Source organism: Neopsephotus bourkii, unplaced genomic scaffold (genome assembly GCF_033783945.1).
Source record: "Neopsephotus bourkii isolate Nb327-2 ecotype Australia unplaced genomic scaffold, CSIRO-AGI_Nbou_v1 NB_53, whole genome shotgun sequence".
NCBI lineage: Eukaryota > Metazoa > Chordata > Aves > Psittaciformes > Psittacidae > Neopsephotus > Neopsephotus bourkii.
In genome coordinates this window covers 7,025,348-7,044,328 of record NW_026900570.1, presented here as the reverse complement: position 1 = coordinate 7,044,328, position 18,981 = coordinate 7,025,348, and the positions used below count along the sequence as shown (strand labels likewise).

General features: G+C 38.6%; 1 protein-coding gene across 3 annotated transcripts in view; it reads right to left on the bottom strand.

The window, feature by feature from the left end:
* PFKP (phosphofructokinase, platelet) overlaps positions 1 to 17,111 on the bottom strand; it is a 44,630-nt gene extending 27,519 nt beyond the window's left edge. For all 3 annotated transcript variants that reach the window (XM_061349828.1, XM_061349811.1, XM_061349819.1), the window contains exons 1-4: positions 17,060 to 17,111; positions 16,726 to 16,930; positions 8,098 to 8,171; positions 1,207 to 1,284 (exon numbers count right to left, since the gene is read on the bottom strand). In XM_061349828.1, coding sequence (XP_061205812.1) covers positions 1,207 to 1,284; positions 8,098 to 8,171; positions 16,726 to 16,810 — 237 coding nt within the window. In that variant the 5' untranslated portion in view covers positions 16,811 to 16,930; positions 17,060 to 17,111. The remainder of the gene's footprint in view (positions 1 to 1,206; positions 1,285 to 8,097; positions 8,172 to 16,725; positions 16,931 to 17,059) is intronic.
* Positions 17,112 to 18,981: the final 1,870 nt, after the last annotated feature.

Here is an 18,981-nt window from a genome sequence, read left to right as displayed (position 1 = left end):
GAGAAAACACTCAAAACTGACCGATAAAGAGCTGCTCTTGAAGGAAAATGTTAAATTATTTGGGATTAATTTCAGTAGCATGCTAATAAATGATCTAATTGTTACTTACACGTGATGATAACAGTAAAAGTGATATGATACTAAGTAGTTAAGTATTAGGTGAATTTGCTTCAAAGTGTGACATTTTTCCCAAAAATATTGTAAGATATATGACCAGTAACAGAAAAGGCATATCCTTATCAAAATTAGCATCTGTCATTCCACAGAGTTGTGGGAAGAACTGCATCAATATTTAGTACCTTACAGATCAGAGTAATGTTAAATTTCCTGGTTTATTAATTATTTGCTGTAGTTATTAATGTGATTTACAGAACTTCTCACAGAAATAAAGTTTTATTTTCAAAAAAGACTGAATCATCCTATCACTGAAAATTGCTGAGCACCTTGCTGAAAATAAGTTATTCACACATCTACATTTATGGTGTTCAGACAACAAGTCTCAAGAAAAGTCTATTTTTCCCTTATTTTTCTGTCTGCTAACTGCTTTATGTTTATTATACTAGCTTCACAGAAAGCTCCAAAGAAACCCACAAATCTACCCTGGAGGTAGATTTCAGAAAGCCTGGCAAGCAGTAAGGCCTCTTTGCCAAGCACTGCATCTGCTCTCAAAGAGGTAACAACATTACCATGCTGAGGTAAAATGTAAGAAGAGTCAAATGGCCACCTTGCAGAACACTGTAATATAAATGTACTAAGTCACTGATATTATCTGAGCTCTGGAAAACTGTACTGTTACTACATTCATTACTATAATTCTAAATCCACTTAACACAGAAAGTCAACAGAGTTTTGTAACGAAACACTTGCCTTACAAAATAGCTGTTTCATACTTTGGCCCTATAATGTCTTTTTTATTAAAAACAAGCTTGTCAATATGGCTTCAGGAGGCTAATGACATGCACTGTTGAAAATCTAGCACAAAGGTTTTCAAGATTATTTCTGTGCACCAAGTAAAAGACCACACAAAGTCTTCAGAAAGCATCAAATATCCATATTGTAGAAATCAAGCTCTGTCTAAAAGTGGTATGTGCTGGTCACTCAAGTCATCACAGAATTCAAACCCATAATTACAGTGGTTGCCTGGATCTAGAATTTTGATTCCCTGTTGTAAGAGCGAGGGTTTGGGTGCTACCCCCTAACACTTACCACTTGCAAGATACTTGAAACACTTTCCCATGAAACTTCTACAATATTGTCACCTCCATCAACCATTCCCTGGTAACCCTGAAAGAGAAAAAGTATTTCAGAAGTCTGATTTGAAAAATTGTGTAACATTTCCACTGCAGTAATACTCACCTTGTATATTTTAATGCAGCTTTAAGTAAAGCCACTGAATAAAAAATTATTCAATTTAAATGCGACATTCAAGCAGGTATCACATGGGGAGGGCGGGGAGCCAAACCCTTTTCCTAAACTATTATTTCCAAAGAAAACTTGAAGATAAAGTTAATATTTTACACAGATAACACTTTATGAACTAGAATGACATTGGATTTCTCCTTTCTTAGGAATAAACAGTCATTTCTGAAAAACGGCAAAGACAGAAGAACTTTGAAAACCATTATAAAATGTGCTTCCTAAAAACACAACTTCAGCCTGTGGTCACAATTTTAGGAAAAATTTACCTATGTAACACTTTGTACACTTTCCCCCCCCCCCAAGGTAGGTATAAGCAAAACAAAACAAAGTGCGACAACTAAATACTTTTCAGAAAAGAAGAAGAAATCAGGTCACATGATTTTTCTTTTTTTCAATGCAATTATACGATAGATCACTAAGAGAAATTTAGTACAAAAATAGAATTTTAGTGATGCGTTTAAGAACTCCTTAATACCTTATCTCAAATAGTCTTCAGAAACCAATGCATGTTGTAACATGGAAAGAACTACACTTAGCTGAAAGATGGAAAACTATCCAATGAGCAGCTGAGGGGCTTTGTTATGCCTGATTTTATTAACCCTCTGCATAAACACTAGCAGAAAGATACTTGACAATTACTGATTCTTTTCAATTGCATGCTACTGTAAACACTGATTCAAAAAAAAAGAAAATACGGCAAAGTTCTAACCTGGAAAAAACTAATTGATACAGAAACCAGAATAAAACTGGAGTTACCATTCAACTGTTTGACATTTATTTAAATCCAAACGGAAATAACTCAACCTGTGAGGTTAAAGAAAACAAACAAGAAACCATCAAGGAAAAATAAACATGACAAAGTTTATGTCTCCATTTTTAGATTATGTGCACACACAGGTAATAATACTGAGGAACAGTTTGTTAGCCTTTCTTCAGTTCTTGCAAGACTATGTGTTTAGTTTTAGGGTTCTCAAGAATATATCAGGTGGCACTAGAAACAGAAGGGAGTTTAGAAAACAGAAAAACTGACATTATAAACTGGAGACCCTTACCTTGGCATGATCCAGAGTATATGTAGATTTTACCCAGTAAGTAGTAACTTGGGAATGTACTAAGCCTACACCGGCTTAGAAAGCCATGTATATTACATGAATACTGTATCATACTTTGAGTCCCTCACTAGCATGATAGGATAACAATATAATGTGGACTCGGGGAAAGTACGAGTTACTCAAATTAAGCTTTTTAGGATTCTAGTACAGATTTCAAGGGGAAAGCATTAAAGTTCCTGCTCAGTGAGACTTGACTAACGAAATTACATACAAGATGATCAATAGTAAAGACACACTTAGATGGAAAATGATGTCTCTAATGTCTGTCATTCGATAAATCTTAATATTTTGTATGCTCGAGATAACTTTGATATGTATCTAACGTATACACAGTCTTATATACTTATGTATACACACAATGACTTGAAACCAAGATATTTGCATAATTCCTTCAAAATTAGAGTAAGTTAGAGAAAAGAGAATGCTTGACCTACATATCAAGTCAACAAAATAAAATCATTTTCTCAGATAAGGTGTAAAGATCTTCAGACAGAAACATTCCAGTGGATCCAACTGTGCTCGATGAATGCTAATAAATTACCAAGTTCACTTATCACAGCTTTGCTGTTTTGTTGGGAGTTTTTTAGAGCAAACTATCCAGTATTCCCTATATCACTCAGCAACAAATTGAAAGCTTTTTCTACTGGTGTTGCTATTAGCAACTACAATAACATAAAGGTTCATAGGCAACAAATCCTGAAAAAACAGCATGATGTTGCATCCTAACTCAGTTTTTAACACTACCTATAGTAAGCTGCACTACAAGCTGACAAAAACATATATAGCTCACATATTTACTCCAGCTATTCACCTTTCATTTTTACTTGAAGAAGAATGTGTGAAGAAAATGTGTCCAAGAAATTATTATATACAGGAAATATACAAATAATTACCTACATATCATGAGACTCATAGATGAAAATTTCTAATTCATATTTTATTAACAAGCCTAACAACAGGGAAAAGCAAATGGATAAACTACTATTTGAAAGTGGCTATAGGATTATTTTATATACTTTATAGCTATGCTAAGGACAAGCTATGACCAGCTCCTGCACCACGCATCTTTAAAGTAGAAAGAACTCATGCATTCTGGTCAGGAGTCCACAACGGTTCTACTTTTCTGTGAAGAGAAGCGAGAATGTAGGGGGTATATTAAGAATGCCCTTCACAACAAGATAAGGACAGGGAGGTTTTGGAACAGGCTTGATACATTTTAACTGTTACATTAGCTTTTCCTAACAGTTCTGTTTTCAAACTAGTGTACGTCAACTAAATATGTACAAGGTAGCTAGAATTTCCACACTGTTCTTTTATACCATTTAGAGACAAAAGCCATAGAACTAGAACAGCTCTGCACAAAAGCTATGTGGGCTTAGTGTTGGGAAAAATGACTAATTATAATGGAAGTATTAACAATTATCACAATTTCCATTTAGCATTTTTAGTTATTTAAACACTAATGCTAACTTGAGGCTTGGGCAATCCATTCCAAAGGTGGAATTTAACTTGAAATATTTTATCAAATAGTTTAACACTCACAGTTGTCTGGCAACTGAAAATTACTGGCAGATATGAACACACATCTTAATAAAAAGAAGGTGTGAACTTGTCAAATTACATTCTAAAAGTAGCAGCGTGGATACTAAGATACCAAAATTTTGGGGCCAGAATTGAAGAAAGTAAACTGCCCAAAACACAGCAAGCTCTGTATGTGAGGATCAACTCCATTTTATGCTTATTCCTTCCTCTACCCAAATCTGAATATTCAAAATATGAAGAGGAAATCTCTGCAGGTCATATGCTCACAGGGTACATACATATATACACCGTAACTCTGGGAAAGAGTGGCAAAGACAGCAAACCTTGATTCCAGGTTTAACGGTAAAGCTTTCCAAGAAGAACAATCCGCCTTCTGGTATGATATATGTGGGACATTTGGGACTTTAACAGTTAAGTTTACTTACTGAGCTTTTTGAGTTATTGCTTGACAACGTAAAATATTAGCACCACTGAGTGCACAAACCACCACATAAAAGATGAAGTTTTCCTCACAGACATCCATGACTGCTGTACCACTGCATTTCCAATGCTGGCCCCTTGAGAAAAAGACTCTTAATCAAGATGAAGAATCTAAAAGTTCCATGGCTTAGCAGCAAGAGCACGCATTCACTGGGAACTATGTGCTTCAATCCTGGAAAAAGTGCAGGGTATACATACTTAAGACTGCAGTTTCTAAAATTAATTGTCATAAAAGAGAGGCATCACTTTTTCTTTTCATTCTCAATTAAAAATAAAAAAATACAAACACCAAGTCACTTCTGCTACTGAAAAAAATTAAACTAATCTCCTAGCGCAGCCTCGTATTTTTACCTGTACTTTCACCTCTTAGATATTCACAGCATGAGTGTAATTAAGTCCATGGATATTCAAATTTTAATTCAGATTGAGAAAGAGTTGAGGAACATTGTGCTGTGATGCTAGTCAGTCAGGGTGACTACAGACTGTTTATATACTGAAAGATGATAGCATGATTAAAATATGAAACAAGGGCAAGAGTAAGCATTGTTTCCACAAATAAATATCAACATTTTCAAATCTGCTAATTTCACTGAATTAAGATACATGAGTTCTTTTCAATTTTAGAATATTTTTAATGTATATAAAAGTATAGTTTTTATATAAATTATATAAATCGTATATGACTATAATGATTTATAGTATTCATATAAATGATTTTATCCTTTTAATTTTGACATGTGGCTTTGTTTTGTTTTTCTTTTGGGAATCAAATTATTGTCCAGTTCTGATTTCTGACCATTTCTTTCTCCAGGCTTTGGTAAACCCATCTTATAAAAGGCAATAAAATTACTTATATCTAGTTTATTGCAAATTACTACTTATCTTGGTACTCTCTTATTACAAAACGAAGCAAAATGGAGTTAGGAAACAAAAGAAAAATAGATTTATCATTTGACTTAGAATATGGAGCTAGTTTTAGCCACAACTGTAGAAGACAGATGGGTTCACAGTACAAAAAAGTAACAGAGAAAGTTACAGGAGAAAAAGAGCATATGACAACTACAGCAAAGTAGGCTTGAAAAGGCTGAGACCTTTAACTCCATTTCTGGCTCCAAAAATACAAAATTTTTCACCTTTCAGATGTTGCCATTTTTTTTCACTTTTTCAAAGCAGCTTCAATGCAAGAACCACACGTGTGTCTACTTAAACTGCCTACTGATAATGTAGGCTAAAAATATACTACTCTCATTGCTTAACACACTGAAGTTGCATTTCATAAACTGTAATTTAGAAGAACGTTACTGAAAGTATTAAATAACTTCAAGTATATACAAAAATATATTTCTTTATACATCATGCAAAACCTTGTAATAAGGATCATTAGTGGTTAAGTCTTACCCTAAGATTTTTACCTTCCTCTACTTGTTACTTGCATCTCAAAGCACTGAAATTAAAGTTGTTTCATTTCAAAACTTGCAAGTGTTTCTCTGAAGTACTTATGTGTATTGTGAAAGAAAAATGACTTCGTATTTTACCTAACACAAAGAGAGAAAAAATCTTATCATTTGGTACTTCCTGCAACAAAACTAAATGGACTAACCTAGGGGCAAAGATCTCTTTCAGAGCTATTACTCATACTTACAGTGAAATGTGCATTTTTCCCCCAGACTACACTGTTATAATGAAGAATGTCAATACATACTGGAAACTCGGAACTCCAACACTGACTTGACCTTTACAACCCTCTTTCCTTCTCAGGTAAAGCAGAAAAAAGTGGTGAATGCTCCATTCCTGGCGGTGTTCAAGGCCAGGTTGGACAGAGCCTTGGGTGACATGGTTTAGTGTGAGGTGTCCCTGCCCATGGCCGGCAGGTTAGAATTTGATGATCTTAAGGTCCTTTCCAACCCTAACTGTTCTATGATTCTATGAGTCTAAGTACCTGTGACTTCACATTGGCAAGCCCTAACATTTAACAAAGGAACACGATAACTTAAACACTGCAAGTTCAGAAAACAGAAATATCTAGATTTCTCTGGGAATTTATCACTGAATACTCTGTGATAGAAAACAGTTTTTAAAAGGTGACAAAAGTAAACATACAGTAAAATGAACTACAAATACCGTAATTCCTAACTTAAACATCGTTTAAAAAAACAAACAAACAAACCTGGCCTTTAGAGACAGCCAAAAACCCCTCCTTTCAACAAAAGTATCTGACCCATTTCAGCAAGCCTGCAAAACAGCTGAACACTGAAGAAACCCTAGAGATTGGCCACATAATTAGTACACACCAAGTATTCAGAGCTACTTGCTGCAGCACTGTAGTACAAAAGAATTTTGGAGCACAGCACTCTACTTATTTGCATTTCAATTTACTTTGCATCTCTTTAGTAAAGGAACTATAGGAATAAAGAAACACTGAAAGAAAATGAATAAATTGTCTTTTAAAGGTGAATTGTGTATTTTGCATGCTCAAAACTAAACCCAAAGTACTTCCCTAGCATTCATATGAATTCCAGTACTCTGTATTTTTTATAGCAAACATTAAAATTGCATTTTGGTAGAAATATCGCCTACCACGTTTTGCCCAATATTGAATGTTTATTATGATTTGTAATCACCTCAAACTTCTGAGGAATTGTGCAGGAATTACATTCTGAACAGAATTACTTCCTGCTCCGTTATTTACTGTACAAGGCCTTGGGTAATAACAGTTCGATGCAAGGTGTCCCTGCCCATGGCAGAGGGTTGGAACTTGATCTTAAGGTTCTTTCCAACCCTAACCATTCTATGACTCTATGATTCTATAAAAATTGAAAGTTTCCCTCATGTGGCAGTCTAACTATAACTTAGTCTTCCAGTAAGACATACATTCATACATTATTTTGGCATTTACATTAAACTCATCTCATTTCTTCTTATCAAGTAATTGTTACAGAAATTAACAATCTTCATGTACATACAGTGATAAGCTTCAACCACAAAATTCACGTGCAGATTTTTTGGTGTGGTCTTTTTTGTTTGTTGGAGTTTTTTCAGTTGCAACTTTCTAACAGGAATACAGGAAAGATGGCACCAGCCCAACAGTACTCTTGGTTTTGATCAAGTCGTTTAATTCGTGAAACAAGGATGATGGCACATCCTTACCATACCCTAGGAAAATATACTGGGGGAAAGCCAGAGGGTTAGGAATTAGAAGTTTAACTAGATTTCAGAAGGTATTTATAAAGTACATCTAACAAGTACACACGTACATAGCTCACTGCTGAGTAACAACCACCTCTGGTTTTCTCAGTATTTCCAAGCTTCTAGTGGCACATGAAGAATTCCATTTACTAAAAAAACTGCTTTTAAATGAAATAGTTTTAGCATATACCTCATGAAAATAGCTTTCTACAAAAATAAAAAATTTTAAATAAAACAGGGATATGATTAAATGACAGGTACAACATTTTTTATTTTATACTATTCATTTTCCATGAGGTTCCCACAAAAACGAGTACAATCATTAGACAAATTAAGAATGAATAAAACAGAAACTAACCTCATAAACAAAATACACTTTGGCTTTTACATAGATCCCCATACGTACTACTGCACGCACAGCAGCATTCATACCTAGGAAGAAAAAAAGCAAAATCACATTGTTACAGGTTATTTGTTTGAGGGTTGTGGGTTTTTCTGAAAACCGTAAATTTTCAATGTCTTTAAAATAAAACTGAAGCATTAATTCATTCCTAGAAACAATTATCAGCACCTATCAAAACACAAAATTTGCTTAATGACAGTGCAATCAGACCATGAAGACAGAAGTGTTTGCTTTATTACAATAATTATGTAAACGCCAGTATGTATGTTAATCAGACATTAAATTGCTGCCGATTGTAAAACAGCATTGTAAAAGTAACAGCTACCAAACCAGAAAGAGAAAATAAATTTACTTCACAATAATGATAGGTTCTCTATCTAAAATTTAAAATGTTCAACAAGTTAAAATTCAGCTTCTTCAAGAGAGAATTTATACTGCAACAGTTCTTTTTTCTAGACTTTCCAAAGTAACACAGGTGCATACACAGTATTTTGTGGGGAGCACAGACAAAACTGACATAGACAGGTGCCCACTTAAAAAGACAGAAGTAGCTGCAAACGATTAAAACAAGAAATGCTTCATGGACTTATTTGACAGAAAGTATCTAAATGCCACTTCCCAGAAGTGCAAGCTCAAATGGGAATTCCCTGTTTACAGACATCTGACATTAAACTCCTGTAAAATCTTCCATTTAAGTCCAAGTGCTTGAACACTTAATCTTCTGAGCAACAATGGATGTTCTGCTGGTCCCCCCTACATGGGTTCAAATGAATCTGTGTTACAACTCATCCCTTCCAATATTGTATTACCTTACTCATTATTCAGGAAGTTTTCAAAAGTAATAAACTAATTGCTCCATACCACTTAAACAGACACAAGAGATTATGCAAAGGATGAGGACAGAAACAGTAGTTGAGCTACACCAAAAGAAACAGCCTTGGCACATGAGTTGAAAAGAGATGCCAGAAACTTGACGATCCAACATATTAGGCACCAATTCTCCAAATCCGTTGCACTTAACAGTAAAGTAGTAGGTCAGCTTTGCTGTTGAACATAGGTGTTAAGTGTTCACCTATCTGGAGATATAAGTCTGTAACTACAATATATAAACCCACAGCACAGTAAGCCATAAAGATCTATTCCTACAATATCTTCCATTATAGGAAAAAATACTGAGCTATCTGTAGAAGTTTATCTGTCTGAATAAAGAATGAGACTGAGGTTTACTCAAATATTTATTATTTTGGGAACATAACAAAAAGTCCCTGAAGTTGCTCAATGCAAAACATGAAATTAAATTCTCCAAAATCAAGTCACTTTGCTGTTTGTACAGATGTCACTTAAGATTAAAATCATGAGTAACAGTGTTTTCACATCAGCAAATAACAGCTAGAATTCTCTGAGAAAGAGCCTTGTGGCAGAGCTGGGAAGTTTTCAAATGCCAAGAATGCTAAAAGCACAGCATTGGACAATGCAGTAGATGATGCCAAGTTAGAACAGAAAATCTCATCTCATCTGACAGGCTGTACTGAAAAGAAAGCATGCTGAGTTTCAGATCTAAACAAACCTACTACACATAGTGAATGAATCTCCTCAGCGAAACAAGTTTTGTAACAAAATGAACACCCTCAACTCTCACACATGATGCTCCCTGCAAAGTCCTTTAACTTTATAAAACTGACAATACTGTACTGCCATTTTCCTCAAGCACAAGACATAAGCACAAGCTACTACCATCAACAAAGGCCACAGCTTGCTTCTATTAATACACAACATGTGCAAGAGGTTTGCTGGGGATTTTTTTTTAGTGGTGGGGTTGGTAGGTAGGTGCTTTGGTAGTTTATTGCTTGGGTTTTGCTTGGATTTTTATTTTGGTTTGGGGTTGTTCTGGTTTTTTGTTTTTCTTGGGGGCACTGTCATTTGTGGAAGAAGGTTTTCTTACAGATAAGGAAAACATTTTATATTACCTATTTGGCTGCAGAATCCTCCAAAAGCAGCTAATGAACATTTAGCTGTTCATAAATTAACATTTTCTGAAAGGAAAAAGCACTGTTAAGAGCTGCCCTTTTAAAAGCCTTCTGCTCTTGAAGCTCAGCTTTGTCAGCTCTCATGTCTGGCATCTGAGAATAAACATCAAGACTGTGCCAGGTATCTAACATATGTTCAGTTATAACGACTCCAGTGTCTCATTCAGCAGTAGTCTCTGCATTCAAAGTATCTACTTAGAATAAAGAAAAAGAATCTATGATCCGAACAGATTAAAGCAGAATAGCTTTGTCAGCAAAAAGAAGTAATTAAAAAACCAGGAAGACACTAAACATCTATGTCTACCAACATACACACTTGTCTTTTATTTGCTATTGCTCACATTTCCACTTTATTGGCCATGTACCCTACCTTTTTATCTTTAGCATGCAACCCTCAGTTATTTTAAAGAAGGATAGTTATTCTGCTCTCATCACAAATCCTCCAGATCTGCCGTACCTTTGTTATGCATAAATTAGCCTGCAATTTATGCATATTTCATTCATTCATACTTCTTCCAAACAGAGTAAATGAAAGCATTTATTTCTCAAAATGACAAATCCATTAATTTTCTCCACACTAATATATTTATAATACAGACACATTTTCTTAGTGAATACTTTCCAGTTCCAACTGATCTTACATGAAGAATTTGTAAAATTCATAATTTACCTGCTGCAAAAAAGAGCAAAAGCTCGGGAAACAAAAGAAGCACATATTAGAGTGCATCTTGTCAGTAGCACCAGTGTAACTTTATCAGTTTATGCAACATACATTTTATTGTTATTTGTCAATGTATATTTTACCTCTTTATATAGAAAAATGACTTGGGTGCCTATTGGCAAGTTCCTAAAGAAGTGGCTTACATTTCAGAATGGCTGAGGACTGAAGAACGTTATCATTTGATATTTACAAAACACAGAGCACTGAAGTTTTAGATTTCTGTATGTTGGCTATCCAAATCTGAATACACCGCTTGCAGTGATTCAAGTACGCGAACACAGAAAATTTCATGAAGTCTCCATAGAACTTGTCTAACAAAATATTGTTGTATTTAATTATTTGTGTAGTCTTACATTTCACAGTCATTATGGTAATTCACCAATACTATTGTAATTATATGCTTATTACTGAAAAAGAGATTTACTGGGTTAACCATGGATTTAGTCCTCCTGAATAATAAATACAGCCTGATAAACATAGGATTAGAATAGCAGCTTCAAAAGAAAGCCACGAGTAAAACCAGTATTTTTTTACTAATATAAGAATTATTTAAAATTTTCCAGAATTACCACTTGCTTTTGCATTAAAGCCTTTGACAGTAAAAAAGATTTATTTTGCTCTTTTGTACTCAGCAAAGGTTAACTAAATTGCAACTACCAACATGTCTTTATACAATGTCTGATTTAAAGAGTTGATTTACTGTCCTTCTTGGTATTGTCTACTCAATTGCCTTTGAAAGCAATAATTTAATAGCAGGGCTATAAACAATACTGCAGAAATCTGAATTATTTTAAAGGCACTCCCTTCCCCAAAATGTATTGCTCTCCCGCACCTACATCCTGCTCAACGTACATATGCCACCACAACAGAGGACATGCTACACTATTTTGTGTTGAAGTCAAGTTTTTCTCACTTTAGTCAGCTAGACAGGCCTTTAAATAACTGTAATACGAACCATATAAAAGAAAAATCAAAACTATGCGTCTTGGACAAGCATCAAGAAACACTTAAGTACCATCAGTTTTAAAGACAAACATTGGCTTTAATGCATGCTAATGACTTAGTACATATGTTTATGTGCTCTCTGGAATAAAGACCCACACTTAAAAGACTATTTAGCAAAACACACAAACTAAGGAAAATGTCTGAACATTAATAACTAGAAAGACTCCATTCAAGTATGCAAATGGATAGATACATCAGTAATTTTGTGCAAGCATATAATCATCAAAAGGAAAGATAAGAAGAAGCAGTCAAACACAAGAACAAATAATTAAGAAAACAATTTGGGGTTTGTTTCAATTTAGGTTTAATTTGCCTTTGATTACCTAACATTTTATTGCATATAACAACGATTCTAGATATCTGAAGAAAATACAATTGTTCTAAGCAGTAACACTATACAAATCAGAGCGTTCTGCTGAATATATACAAGAGAATTACGTATCTACATACATAGCTACATATCTCCTCCTTCAAGATACAAATAAATCTTGAGATTCATTTCAACCATAGAAGCACTTCTTCCAAAATACTAAATTCATTGAAATAGTTACACTTATCCATTAACATCTATATTCAAGTCTACATACAAATTATACTACTATATATATGAACACACATGTATATGTATTTTATATAGATGCCTATACAAACACACACTCTTATCTGGAAAAAGTGCCTTTAGAATTCAAAACTCCTTGACACTACCTTCAAATTACGAAAGTTAAATAAACTCTGTGATTTGAATGGCATAAAATTAGTGGGTTTTTTATTTCTTGTCCATTTATTTTTTTGTACAATTTCTTTGTCCTCTGGCAAATTTATTTTTCCATCATTTGCTAGCAAGACAAAATCAGTACACCTTCACTACTATATTATGTCTTGTCATGTTCCTCAGAAAACTGTAATGCTTCAACAGAAGCATACATAGCTCTTTGCTTCCACAGTCATGGTCTGTGGTACTCTAAAACGTGGAATATAAGAGACTATAGGCTTCTTTTTAGCTGTTTCTAAGCTCAGTACTTGCCCCAGGAGTGGAGCTCTATTATCTGTTCAACAGCAAGATTTCTTTGTCCAATGTAAATTTTCAGGACAAGAGTAGTACATCTACACTACTATATTAAATATGCCTCGAAATGTTGGGAAGCCTGTAATAATTCAAACTTTGAGATATGCAAAACTTTACTTCAACAGTCATGGTCTATGGTATCCCAGACCATTACCACGCAATCCTTTATGCTGTCTTCCAGAACACTAAATCTTTGAGTTTACCTCAAAAGTAACATGGTCACATTCAAAGACAGTAATCTTGAGCCAGTAAATTGGGCAGTAGCTCAAAGCAGCCACAAGCACATCATTCCTCAATAGCACAATCACCTGTTGGCAGCAGTTTTCAGATTTCACTGCTCCTGCTGCTGAGCCATACCTATCACAACCCTAGAACAAGCAGTCTGATCAGAGGTGAAATGAAAATAAAAGTGACCTATGGCAGCAAAAATTGTCTGTGGCAGGCACTGGCAACCCGCACAAAATACACCCATTCATGACCAGAAGCAGACTATGGCCAGAGTCCCACACACTGAACGCAGAAGCATAACTTAAAACCCATTTATTACTCTACCTTTCTGAGCTGCAACCACTACAATCTAGAAACAGTCCAGAAACTGAACCCATAAATCTTGAGAATCCATTTTCAGCTTCTTTTGCCTCTCAAGGTACTGTGATTACGGTGAAAATTACTTGGTTTACCTCGCAATTTAAGAGATGGCTAGCTGAAGTGTTGGACAAGCTTAGTATTTATATATGTTAAATGTACAAAATGCAAATTTTTTTCCAGTTAAGTAAGTCGGTGATAAATTCTTTAACTCCACCAAACAAAAGAATGTACCTGTTTAAAATACAGTGACTAAACCATAATAGCTCCAGTATAACATATAGATATTCTACAGTCTTTAATATCCCACAGGTAGTGAAAAGGAAAAACAAAAAACCCTTTCAAGGAAATACCACACGTCAGGAAGTAATTTAAAACATAACACGTCCTATAAATAGAAAGACTTGTGTAATTTACATAATGCTACTTCTAAATTATTAATAAGCATAGTAACAGCAAAGGTAGCACCTTTATTTCAAAACAGATTCAAGCATATTTTTCTGGGTTGAGATTTGCAGCCAAATCTAAATCAAGGCACCTGCTCATGTGAAAATCATGTGTTTACTGAAACACTAATAAGTGCTCATTCCACTCAATTTCCTGTGAGCTTAGTTTGCATTACAAATACTCTGAGATTTTCTAGTGTCTAACTAAAAGAAAACCCTAACAAAACAAACAAAAAAAACCAACAACAAACAACAAACCCACAGCCACCCCCCTTCAAAAAAACACAGGAGACTGGAACTTCTTTTTAGTATTAGTACTTTTTTTGCCTACTTCAGTATTAGTAGTTTTGTCTCACGTACAATTTGCTTTTAACAGCTCTACAATAATAGCAAGATACACCCTTCTGGTTATACTTCAGAACTTCTCTTGATCATTTGCCCTTCAGAAGGCAAATGACCTTGATAGGGCATGACTCACCCTGTCCCCTGTTTAACTCCTAACCTAGCATGCAAATAGACTTGATGTGCATTTTACACATCTACACTGTTACCAAGATCATAAGGGTTATGAACCTCAATTGTGTGGCATGATTCAGTTGAAATTATCCAGGTTTTGTTGTTTTGGCTTTTTTTTTTTTTCTTGCTCTTCAAAGTCAGGACATCACCACTGCCTGCAAAAACAACGTGGAAGGCATCCAGTTTACTTTGGTCTTCGTGACAACCTCACTCCTCAGAACAACTTTCACCAGCTGTTACTTTTTATGCCTCCACCTAAATGTGCTCCAGCAGCAGAAAATAAAATTTAGGTGTCACCCATGGATTCTGCAAGCCTTTTAAATGCTTTAATTCATGTAGTGCAGATTAATACTTTATAAAAAGAGATACATCTGCTGCTACATTATGTAATCTCCAGTCACACGGAAGTAAGTGACAGGGTTCAGTCTCTTGCTGAACATGCTACTGCTGCTTCAGGCAAAGCTCTGTCACACTTTAAAATTAAAATGGCGATTTGGGAACCAAACAATTGAATCAGAGATGACTTGATTCATGGTCCCTCCTAGAATTGTTTAGCAGTGGAACTGATGGCACTGTGATAAAACTCAAACAAGTGTAAACCCACTGAGGGGCAGAAGAGAAGCCATTTAGAGGCATCAATTTGCTTTTTCTCCGGAAGTGTAGCGTTTTCCTCTCCGATTGGTACTAAATCCTTTCCACCCCTGATAAAATTCCAGATAATTTCAGGTAAACCCCGGGGCTCCCCGTTATTCCTGCGGTCAGGGGGAGGGAGGATGCTTCTCCCAGCCCAGATGACGCAAGGAGGCGGAATCTGCAGCGACTCGCGGTGGATCACGTACACACCGGCGGTGGGGAGGGAGCGCAGAGACACTGGTCCATACAGGCTTACACCACCCGCATGGACGCGCCGGGAAGCGAGAAGAGGAGAGGAAGCTGCCTGCGCCCGAGAAAGCGGGCAGAACGCCCCAGCCACGGATGCGGGCTGGTCTCTGCACGTCCCCGCGTACAAAGCTGGGAAAACTGGTCATTAACTACCGAGCCCAGACAAAAAAAAAAAAAAAAGAGAGGCTTCCCCATGCCCTCATTCTGTTCAACAGTGCCGTTTCTTCTTTAAGTGAAGGTACTTTCGAGACATTCTCGGAAAAAGAAAAACTAACAAAAAAAATCGTCATTTAAGGAAACGAGCTAAAAGCAATCACCACAAAAGAACTCTCCTGGCAAAAGCAGAGCAAAAGTCCTCTCAAATAGCATGGAGTACCGCATATTTGAAATCTTAATTAACTGAAACTTCAAGCTATTAACATATATGAGAAAAGGGGAAATGAAAGTGTAAAAAAACGACTTTAAGGCTAAGTATATCGGGATTAAGCCTCTTTCCTTTCCCTTTAACATCCATAGGTCTTTTGTGCGTCCTGTCCTGTAGCGAGCACTGCCTCTATGCGTAAAGAGATTTAAGGAGGTGAAGCACGTTTCCAACAGACTCCTACGGGGGTAGAGAGTACACTACCATCTGAGCGTTCTAAATCACTGTTAAGAACGTAAGTGTTCTGGTGCCAACACGAAGTGAAAAGCAGATGAGGCGAGGACTGGCACGGCCCCAGCAGCGCAGCCAGCCTCCCACCGCCGTGCAGGGCAGCACGGCCTCCTCCGCTCGCATCAGCCACCCTCTCTCCCTCCTCTCCCCTCCATCTCACGCGGAGTGAAGACATTTTTGTTGTAAAAGTTATCGGACGGCTTCTACTTTCTTCCCTACAAGGCAGGCGCAGAGGAAACGTGTGAGAGAGGAAGGATGAGGGCATGGTCCCAGCTCAGGCGCCCAGGCCACACAAAAGTAATTTATCTCTTAAATGCTCTTACTAAGAGAGACAGCTGGAAGGCCAGCACTGCAAAAGGAACAGGATCACGGCAATCTCCTGTGTCCCACTGCCAGACGCCCTCTCCATCCACCACCCCCACGTGCCCCTACCGGCGTGGCTTCCCGCCGCAGCCACGCCAAAGCAGCCCATGCTTCCTACTCCCTTGTCTCAGGCGCTGCTACCCCCACCAGCTCCTTCCCCAGCCTCTCTCACACCATCCCCTAGGGACTCCTCACCGTGCCTTTCCGCTGCCCCCAACCCCCACAGTGTCCATGGTTTCTTCCCCCTCCCCCTATCTTCTGCCTCTCCTTCCGCGGCTCCTTCCCCTCGTCTTCCCCCCGCGAACGGCGTGAGCAGCTACCTTGGGCATCACCGCCGCTGGTCAGCACCCCTATGGCTTTCCCGGTGCCTGAGAGGTTCTCGAAGAACTTCGGTTGGTGATCCATGGCGCTGTGGTGGCGGCACCGGCGGGAGAGACGGAGTGCGGTTGCTGAGGGAGCCCCTAGCCGCGGGGGTCTGCCCTGCTAAGCCGGCGTGCGCACTCTGCCGGATCGAGTATCTAGCCTCTGCAGGAAGAGAAGTCGAGAAAAAAACGGTGTAGCTGCGTGTTTACAGACAGGTATATGAGGGGAGAGGGCGGTAGTGAGAAATAGACCGGGACAGGGAGGGAAGATGGTGAGACACGCAGCCCTCACATCGCAGCCAGCCACCCGCCCGCCTCCTCCCCACCGTGCCCGCCGCCGCTTCCTCTCCGCGCTCCCGCTGACAGCCCAGCCCGACACCGCCCTCCGACACCCCTTCGGGGAGCGGCGGCTGACGGGCGGGCCAGGCCGCCAATGGGAAGGCGAGCTGCCGCGCCGAGCGGCTGCCTTTGCGGCGGGCGGGGCCGTGCAGTTACGGTCTGAAGGTGCTGGCATTTGGGGGGGGGGGGTAACGTGAGGCTGACGGAGGGGTGGAGGGTGGAGGGCGGGGCTGCAGGTGGGGGGCGGGGGGCCCTGCGGCGCTCCTCCTCCGGCGGCGCCTGAGGCGGGGGCGATGGGGGAGCATGGCTGGCGCCTGGGCTGGCGGTAGTGGTGGGGGTAGGGAGTGCTGTGAGTCAGAGTTAGTTCATCCCCTCCGTCGTAGCTGCTGAGGGGTACCGCGTGTCTCTGTCGAGCGTGTGGGCTGCCCGTTCTGCGGGAGCTCTGCGGCGGACAGAGCCCTGCCGGGGCCGCTCTGAGGGCCCCGCCGCGGTGAGGCTGTGTCTGTCCGGCGCCGACCGGGAGCCCCCGAGCCGGCGCAGCCCCGCTGTCCCTTGCGAGCCTTGCCGCAGGCAGGGCGGGCGGGTGGGGGTACCCGGCTCTGCCTGGGGCTCGAGAGAGAAATTGCCTCTGCTGTGTCTGGTTACTGCCGCCCGATTGCTCTGAGGGGGACTGGCCTGCCCTGCCATGGTCAGCTGTTGCTCTGCAGTGAGCGAGGAACACAGTGAATGCACCCACCATGAGCGAAAAGAGTTACTGCCTGCCTGCTCTTGGCAGGGTTTGTGTCACCGGGTTTGCTCCACGTATGTCAGGCAGGAAACCCAAAGGCCTAGAGCTCTGTACATTCCCTTTTTGCCCCTCTCGTCCTTGAAACTGTAGCAGGCATTCAGGTGCCGGTAGGAAACCAGGTTACCTCCTGTAAGTATTTACAGCTTGGAGACAAAGGTTGAGTCCAAGAGAGCAACAAAGCAATTGGCAGAGATTACTCGATAGGAATCCCAGTCCTGCCTTCCTTTTCGTTCTGTTGTACACTGTTTCTTTTTCTTGGAGAGTGCTAAGTACTGGTAGGGAAACACTCTCTTAAACTCTCTGTATTGTAACACCATGTTGGAGTACAATGGAATAATTCTGTTGATCATAGCAATGTATGTTATCACAGAAACAGTTTAAGACCCGGGTTTTCTTAATTTAAGCAAGTAAAGCTGTATTATACCATATGCTTTGTGATACTTAGCATAGGTAAAAGTATTTGCAGAATCAGGGGCTAAGTTACTTGCCCAAAATTATAAAGCAAGTCAGGGAGAGAGTCAGGAACAGCAGCAAAATGCTGATTCATGTTTTATATTTTAATTGCTGTAATAATTGCTATTGTTACTTAACATCTTCATCACATTTTAGACTTAGCTCACATTGTAAAAATATACATGATCATCCTGTCAACTTTCACACAGTCACATGCAGTACAGTCAGTTGAGTAGTTCAGTTGAAACTACCCACAGATAAATGTTTGAAGAAACCGTACCTGCAAATAGATAACTATACGTAGTATGTGGGCAGCTCACATTTGCAAATCTACTCAGAGGCTAAAATGAGTCTAAGATTTGATGACAGAAAAGACATGTTGCCAAATAGTTTCCATACCGTGAACAATAGCGATTCTACAGGGGAATTTACTGGATTCTTTCCTGAATCTAAAGAACGTTCTGAGTCATAGATTATAATAAAGGTGAACTTGTATTATAGAAATATGTAAACCCCAGTAACAGCATACTCTCCTTAAAGGGTTGTGGTTTGAATTAGAATCACATTAGTTTCTTGGAAAGTAGTTCTGCAAAAGATAAATTAAGGCCTTTGAGTAATTTGTGACTTGATCCAAA